At 38.1% G+C, this 8,438-nt stretch overlaps 1 protein-coding gene across 5 annotated transcripts in view; it reads right to left on the reverse strand.

The window, feature by feature from the left end:
• LOC108561356 (titin-like) overlaps nucleotides 1-8,209 on the reverse strand; it is a 10,017-nt gene extending 1,808 nt beyond the window's left edge. For 2 of the 5 annotated variants that reach the window (XM_017919245.1, XM_017919243.1), the window contains exon 1: nucleotides 3,511-8,209. In XM_017919245.1, the coding sequence (XP_017774734.1) occupies nucleotides 3,511-7,723 (4,213 nt within the window). In that variant the 5' untranslated portion in view covers nucleotides 7,724-8,209. Of the gene's footprint in view, nucleotides 1-3,450 lie in introns of all 5 variants that reach the window. The other 3 variants (XM_017919244.1, XM_017919241.1, XM_017919242.1) reach the window with 2 other exon arrangements.
• Nucleotides 8,210-8,438: the final 229 nt, after the last annotated feature.

The following is an 8,438-nucleotide window of genomic DNA, read 5'->3' on the forward strand; positions in this document are numbered from 1 at the left end:
TCATATACCGACGATAATTCTAAAGAAAAAAATCTCAAGAAAGATTAACTTTCATAAAAAATTTCTGTATTTTTTTTTGTAAAATTTTTCCGTATAAATTTAGAAGGAATATGTTAAGATTATATTTTACTGAAATTTAATAAACTTGTCTATGATTGTTAACGTTTTTATAAAATTATGAATAAACATTTCAAAAGGAAATAAGATAGTAAGACTAATTATTTTTCTGAAATTTAATAAACCCTTTTTTATGCGATTTTCGGTATATTGTAACTCATTGATNACGTATCCTTTATTTTTATACGTGTGTCTAGTCCTTTTTTGTGCAATTTATTTTCCTGTGGAACGTATCTACCGCATAAAAAGAGAACCAAGTGTATTTAATTCATTGCTATAGAGATATTTCCATAGCAACTAACTTAATAAAAATAAACCAAATTAAAAAAGTCAACATATCTTATTTTCAGCAAAATTATGGTTAAATAAACAAAAGAAAAAAGTATTTTTGGAAAATTTATAAAATATTTACAAAGAAAATTCTATCTCAATGTTACAGATGTGCTTGACGAGTAATTAACTTTAGCCCGAATTACAGTGAGGTGCCGCCAATCGCGAAGGCCGTGCGACCGTTTTCGTCGTTCACCCAAATATCTAATTTCTATTTAGTCTTGTATATATATATTTATTTTTTTTTTGAGTGTGTTCGAAAATCCGCCGAAGTCCAAGGACGAACAATATTTATATATCGGGCCAGACGCGCCGGACACCTAGGTTGACATAAATTTAAAAAAACAATCGAGCGGGAAATTCAAATATTGACATAATTTGTTTCCATAGCAACTTTGATAAATTACGCATTTTTACAGACAGAATACTTTCAAGGCCATTTTGTTTAATTTTTTTAATCCATTACAGACAGACTTTTCTTTCTAAGCTACTTTGATTTTATATTTCGTTACTCGTAAAAACGCGCGGGAAATTCGAAAATTGCTTTCGTTTTACGTAACGAATGCGGGAATTTGCGCGCGATGACCGAGACGGAGAGTCGAATGCAAAAAGGCGAGTTACGCAACATTGGCACGCGAACTTCCTTCGTCCGTACGTTATTTTCGCACCGATGCGACGACGACGTCGACCACACGTCAGCATCGTCAGGTTTTTCCTTCGGGAATTTTCATTGCCGCGACGGACGCGAAACGAAAGAAGAGAACCGACAAAAAAAAAACGTAAATCACGAAACAAATGATAAGCGTCTCCGCACGTTCGTATAAATAAAGCATCATTGAGTCTATTTCCGGACAGCTTTCATTCAATTCTCATCGTTGATCTCATCCACAATATTACCACTTATATAAATAAATTTGAAAAAAAAAAATTTTTTTTTTTTGAAATTTCCATTAATTCAACTTTAGTAAAACACAAAAAAATCCATCATAATAAAACGTTTTTGAATCATCAAATGCTTTGAGATATTATTAGATCAATAAAAAAATTGACGTAACCTCAACAGAAAAAAAATGGCGGCAAAACAAAATGGTAACGCTACTTTTATGACATTTTAATGTACATTCTATAGATTTTCATAAATTTCTTTAAACCTATGTCTAGGTAGACTTAATATTGAAAACGCATTTTAAAGCTAAAACTATCAGATTGAATAATTTTGAATAATTCCATGATAAATTTGCAAAAAAAAAAACAAACAAATACATAAAGACAAGAGTGAAAAATAGTCGCAGTTGCTTCGATTTAATATTAATCACGTGTATCGCAACGATCTATTTTTATAAGCTCGAATTAAAATCCGTGGGCGATACATGAAAAGTGTTGTGCTCCAAGAAGAAAATACACGCTCCTTCTTCTACGTCAAGAAAAAAAAAACACTTCATATGCGTTGCACATTAATTTTCCATCAGATTCCTTTACAATCAACAAATCAAGAAGATCGTAAAACATGAAAATTATGAAAGATCAAATCTTGAAAACATCAATTTTTGATACAAACATAACAAAAATATAATTAGTTAAGTATATAAACATGTATAGTTTACGACTGAGACAGTTTTTAAAGTTATGGCATTTTTCCAATTGTCTTCAGCGTCTATCAAAGAAATAACTTATGGGAATTCCGAGCAAAACGATAAATCACTTTCAAAATAATGCTTTGATGCTTCCGATTAGAATTCCAAGAGAATGCAGAGTTTCGAACTAATAAAATCGAAACTATTTATAAGTTAAACTAGGTTTATGCAGTTCGCAATTTTTTTTTTCGGAGAATTGAAGGAAATTAATCGTGCACAGGAAATACCCAATACCACTTTTATGTGCACAATAAAAACAGTTCTGACCAAAACTTCCGTATCTTTCATCGATGATTTATGAAACTATAAACTTTCGAGTTCAATATTCTTATTTCATTTGTAAAATGTTGAAAGTTAATTATATTAAGAAAATGTATTGATTTCACTTTTTTTCAAAATATTTATTTCCTTGGAAGTTTTCACCGAGGAAAATGTCTGTTTTCTATTTAGTTGTAAGCATGCGGTAAACAAGAAATATCTTTCACTTTATTTACGTTAAAAAAACTCTCGCGGAACGCAAATATTTATTGAATATAGTAAATAATAAGTAAAGTATGCGATGTGCGTTTCGATACTGTTAAAAAGAATCTGCGTGGAATGATGTGCTAACAATCTGAAAATTAGTTAACAAAATATTACATAATAACTTTTCAAAATAAAAACAGACATTTTCCATTTTTGGCCAACGACCGCAAAGATATTCATGTTTCTTACCAACAACAAAAACAAAACAAAAATCCTAAAATTGACGTCTGACAACGTCAAAAAAACGTGACGTATATAAGTGACATATTTAACTTCTTACCTTTCTTCACCGATTCCATCGCAGCAACAATCAATTTCTGATTGACTCCGCACAGATTTGCCGTCAACTTTTCGCATTTCTTGTGACAGTTAACGTCGCAGTCTGCGTTGTGGACGATCGCAAAACAAAAGAGAGAAAAAACAAAACATATCGATGTAAAACAATGGTGGAGGGAAACAAACGCCGTTCGCCAGAAAGTAACAAGTGAATATCGCGCTTTTCAAATATTTTGCGGTGAAACAACCGAAAATAAATATGTTCATCATCAACATTCCGATTCTTCGTGTCACGTTGACCAAAGTTCGTCGATCCCCTTTCTACCGTATCAAAATACGCGCGAAAAGAAATGTAAATTAAGAAATACCATAAAGAGAAAAAGCTCAGGCAAAGTTAGTACAGCAAAAGAAAACCAAACAAAAAAAAAATCAAAAGATGGATCGGAATGCGTCAACTAAAGAGAATCGTAAATAAGAATAAAATAAAGGTTATTTTGTTGTGTGATGAAAAATAGCGAGAAAGAGAAGAGAGAGCGCCCGCTTAAGCAAAAAAGAAATAAATTCTAACCCTTATTTTTTCGGTTGCCTAATGAGGATGAGTGAAACCCTGAATCGTCCGAGGACGTACTTGCTCCGACTTTTCGGTAACCCCAGACGTCGTTCAGCTCTTCGTAGTCGACTGACTCCTCGGAATCTTCATCATCATCATCATCTTCATCATCATCTTCTTCATCATCATCATCAGTCTCTTCCTCCTCAGACGTAGTCTCTTCCTCCTCATCATCATCTTCTTCGTCTTCTTCAACGTTTGCTTCGGATGATTTAGCAGCTTCCACTTTGGCCTCTTCCTGAGCTAGCATCGCGCTAGGACCTCGAGGACGCGGATAGTGTCTGTGTCTGATCGTCTTCGGTCTGGCGAAGATCTGCACCGGACACTCGTCGAACTGCTCGGGTTTCTTGAAGGGATGCATCCACGCGGACAGACGGTTCGATTGGAGAGGAACGAATTTCGGCGGTGAGGGTTCTTTGATGACGGGAGGTGGAGGGGTCGGTTCTTTGGGAACGACGAACACTTCCAAATCGGGATCTTGGACACCGGATTTATTGACCAACGATCTTTTCGACATCAATTTCTTCGCCCTCGCAGCATCGCTCTCCTCGTCCTCCTTCGTACCATCATCTTCGGTCTTCTCCACTGGAGCTTCTTCAGATTTCGCCTTCTTCAACTCTTTAGGTTCCTTCAACTTGCTCGCAGTTTCTTCAGACTTCTCTTTTCTCAGTTTACCCACCTTCAAATTCTTTACCTTTTCTTCATTAACTTTATCTTCACCTTCCACCTTCTTAGCTTTCACCCCAACATTTTTCAACTCTTTTGATCTATCACTTTTATCATCACCGACTTTAACATCTTCAATTTCATCCAATCTCTTAGTTTTCAGCCCAACATTCTTCAATTTCGGAACATCACTTTTATCCTTTTTACTATCTCCTAATTTAACATCTTCAACAGGGTTACCCTTCTCCTCAGTTTCTACTTTCTTAGTTTTAATTCCAATATTCTTCAACTTAGTCTCCACTTTCTGAACATCACTAGTATCCTTTTTACTATCTTCCTCAGCAGGCTTAGCCTTCGCCTCATTTTCAATTTTCTTCGATTTAATCCCTACATTTCTCAACTTATTCTCCATCACTTCCTCTTTCGGAATATCACTTTCAATCTTCTTACTACCTCCTAATTTTACGTCCTCACCAGGATTACCCTTTTCTTCACTTTCCAATTTCTTAGATTTTATCCCAACATTTTTCGAAATATCACTTTTATCCTTTTTACTATCTCCCAGTTTATCAACTACAACCTCCTCTTTCTTCAATTCTGCTTCTTCTTTCTTCAATTTACCATCACCACTTTTAAGCACTGAATCCTTCTTCACATTACCAACGGGATTACCCTTTTCCTCGCTCTTAGCCTTAATCTTATCATCATCAAACTTAATTTTCGGAGCTTCTTCAGATTTAGATTTAAAAAACGCCGGTTTCACCTCCAACTGCTTTCTGTCTTCCCTATCTTCCTCCTCCTCTCGTATGAGACTTGCCTTCCTTTGCTCCTGCAAATTCTGCCTTCTACGATCCAAATAAACGCTCTCCCTAGTCCCAATCCTCTCCCAAAAGTTCTCACCACTTTTATTCTCCTCTTTAGGAGCTAATTTCGGAGCCACACTTGGAGTCTTCGACAACTCTCGAGACTTTGAAGAATCAATCACAGATTCAATCTCCTTATTTGATACAACAGTTGATGATTCACTTTTAGATTTAGTTACCTTTTCATCTAATTTACTTGCACCAGTACATTCTTCTTTTGGTTTTGGTGCAGGTGAACTCAACTTCAATTTAGGTGTAGTTGGAGTTTTCGGTGATTCCTTTTCATCAACCTTTTTCACATTTGCAATATCTTCCAAAGGTTTTGGTTTAAATCTAGGTATCTTTGCTATTTCGTCTTTAATTTTATCATCAACTTTACTCAATTTTGCAACATCTTCTAAAGGTTTTGCCACTGGTGAATCCAATTTCAATTTAGGAGTAATTGGAGTAATTGAAACTTTATCATCAAACTTATTCAATTCTGCAACATCTTCTAAAGGTTTTGGTGTAGGTGAACCCAATTTCAGTTTAGTCGTTTTTACCACTTCGTCAGAAACCTTATCATCCACTTTACTCAATTTTCCCGCTTCTTCCTTCAATGGTTTGAATTTAGGTATTTTAGCTAATTCCTCGATAACCTTATCATCGACTTTACTCAATTTCGCAACATCTTCCAAAGGTTTTCCCACAGGCGAATCCAATTTGAATTTAGGTGTTTTCGGTGACTCGTTTACCACCTTAGCATCAACTTTATTCAATTTGGAAACAACTTCTAATGAATCCAATTTAAATTTAGTTGTAGTTGGTGTTTTCGGTGACTCGTTTGCAACACTTTCATCAACTTTAATTAATTTCGGAACATCTGCTAAAGGCTTCGGTGAACCCAGTTTAAATTTAGATGTTTTTGGCACCTCCTCAGAAACCTTATCATTGACTTTACCCAATTTTCCAACATCCGCCAAAGATTTCGGTTTGAATTTCGGTATTTTTTGCAATTCCTCCGAATCAACCTGCATCTTCTTCACCTTATCACTTTTCAAATCGGAATTCGCACTCTCATCGATCCTAATCACTTTACGAACTTCATCGGGAGTTCTCGGAGCGTCGAAGAGGGACCCCGAAGCCGTTCTGGAAGTCTTCAGAATCGACTTTCTCGGTACAGATTTCTCTTCAACTTTACTCAAATTTGAAGTCAAAGAATTGGCGCTCGAGGATTTAGCTAAAACTTCGTCTTTAGCTTCAACGACAGCCCTTTGCTTAACCAATTTAGGTTTATCTTCGAGGATCTGCGCCATGTGGGCTTCGTTCAATTGCAAGGGTATTTTATTGTTTATAACTTCTTTCGGTGAAGCGTTTTGAATCGTCCCATTGGTTTGCTCTTCCGGGATAAGTTTGCTTTTCGTTGGTTGCTGTTCCTCGTCTTCGACTTCCTCGACTACCACGTTGTACTTGAACTTCTTGGGAGGTTTTTTGTTGGGATTGGGTGATTCCACAATCTCCACGTCGTCAATGACCGCTTTCAATATAGAAGTTTGCTCCACGTCTACTGTGGCGGTAAAAATTGGTTTCGGTTTAGCTCTGATCTCCTCGACTTCAACCTGCGAGATATCCCTGATGGCTTCTTGATAAGCCTTTTCGGTGTCTTCATCCATCAAGCTGCTATCAGTGGAAGTCCTTCTAATCTTCCTTTGGGGTCTACGTTGTAAAGAAGACTTCGGCTCAGGCTCTAAAATCAACTCCGCTGTCTTCTTTTTAGTTACGCGTTTCTTGCGTTTCAAACTACCCTTACGCTCCGGCGTCGAAGTGTTGTTGTTCTCGTCTTGCTGCTGCTGCTCCTTCATGATGTCGTCGAGGACGCTTTCGTTGGATATAATTAGTTCATCGTTGCTGAACTGCTTGCTCTGTCTTCGGACTATCTCCGGGGGTTGACCCGGATTTAAGTCCTCGTTGATGGTGTCCGAGGAGATGACTCTGCAGATCTGATGGAATTGATTTTTAGAAGGTCTTTTGATGGTTGGGCGACGGTTCAACTTGTTTAAGGTATCATCTTTGGTGCGTATCAAGAATTTGTCGACTAGCAATTCACCTGGCGTCTTCTTCGGCGGTCTGTCTTCGGGTTTGAGTTCGTCGGCGTAGAAGTTCTGACGCCAACTTCTTGGTGTATCTGCGCTTGGAGTCGTCGTCGTCGTTAAATTCTTCCTAGGGCTATCTTTCTTGTGGATCGTGTGCAAACGCACCAAGGCTCGATCCCTTCTTATCGGTTTATTGTCGGATTCCTCTTTGATCTCGATTTTCGGGCTGGGACTCTTCGATTTCTCCGGACTGGCCTTCTTGATTTCCGCGTTCTTCCTATCGTATTTCCTGTACTTGTTCACGGACACGTCGATGTCGGCGGTGTTGATCTTTATCGGTTTCGGTACTTTGAACTTGGGCGAGGCGTGATGCTGCAGCATCAGCTTCGGCGAGTACTTCCTTCTGAGCGGCGTTATCCCTTGGCTTTCGCTGATCGTCGACAGATGGGGCGTGTATCCTCTGGCGAAGGTCCTCGGCAGCGCCTTCACGTAGATCGGTGATCTGTAGTTGGAAGAGCCTGAGGAGGAGGAAAGGAAGGAGGAATGATTGGAGTACGGACCGGAGAGGTACAAACTGGAGTACGAGGTCGAAGGGCTGCCGTACAGGCTCAGATCCGAGTACAGAGGCATCGCGTGTCGTTTATTTCGGATTCACTTTGAATGCCAAGTAAATTTATATATTTATATGTACGGAATAGAGATAGATAGAGAGACTTGTGTAGATGCGAGAGTGAGTGTGCGTGCGTGCCTACAATATCAGAATATAATCACCTGTCTTTATTTTTAGTCTTACACCAGCACCAAACACCACTGACACGCTGAGCGTTTACATATTTTTCGCACTGACAATAACAAAAACAAATTGACAGCAACCTACTCGATCGATCGATCCGTAACGATTTACCACGCGTCTATTGGTCGACTTTTGTTTACGCTTACGCAACAAAGTCTGAATCACACCGAACCGAAAGGGCTCAAGTCGAATTTACAGGAACGAAAAATTTGAAAAAAAAAATAATTATACGAAAAAAAAAAATAATCGACGATCGATTCAGTCGGATCAAGAGTGGCCGTGCCGCGCCAATGAAGTCAGAATGTGTACTGGCGGATTTTTCGACGCCTTTGCCAAACAATCCTATTTTTACCAAAACGTCGTGTGACGTTACACCGCACGGCCAGAGGAGAGAGAGAGAGGAACCACTCACGTTCCGTTTCGAAGGAAGAGGTTTTATTGGACAATCCGACACACCTGTAACTTATCTTCCATCAACATACCAATCAGCAAATCTTGCATCAATCCATAATTTTAACATCAATGTTCACTTAACGTACACCTAAACGACGT

This window comes from Nicrophorus vespilloides, unplaced genomic scaffold, assembly GCF_001412225.1.
Source record: "Nicrophorus vespilloides isolate i.1.1-1 unplaced genomic scaffold, Nicve_v1.0, whole genome shotgun sequence".
Taxonomy (NCBI): domain Eukaryota; kingdom Metazoa; phylum Arthropoda; class Insecta; order Coleoptera; family Silphidae; genus Nicrophorus; species Nicrophorus vespilloides.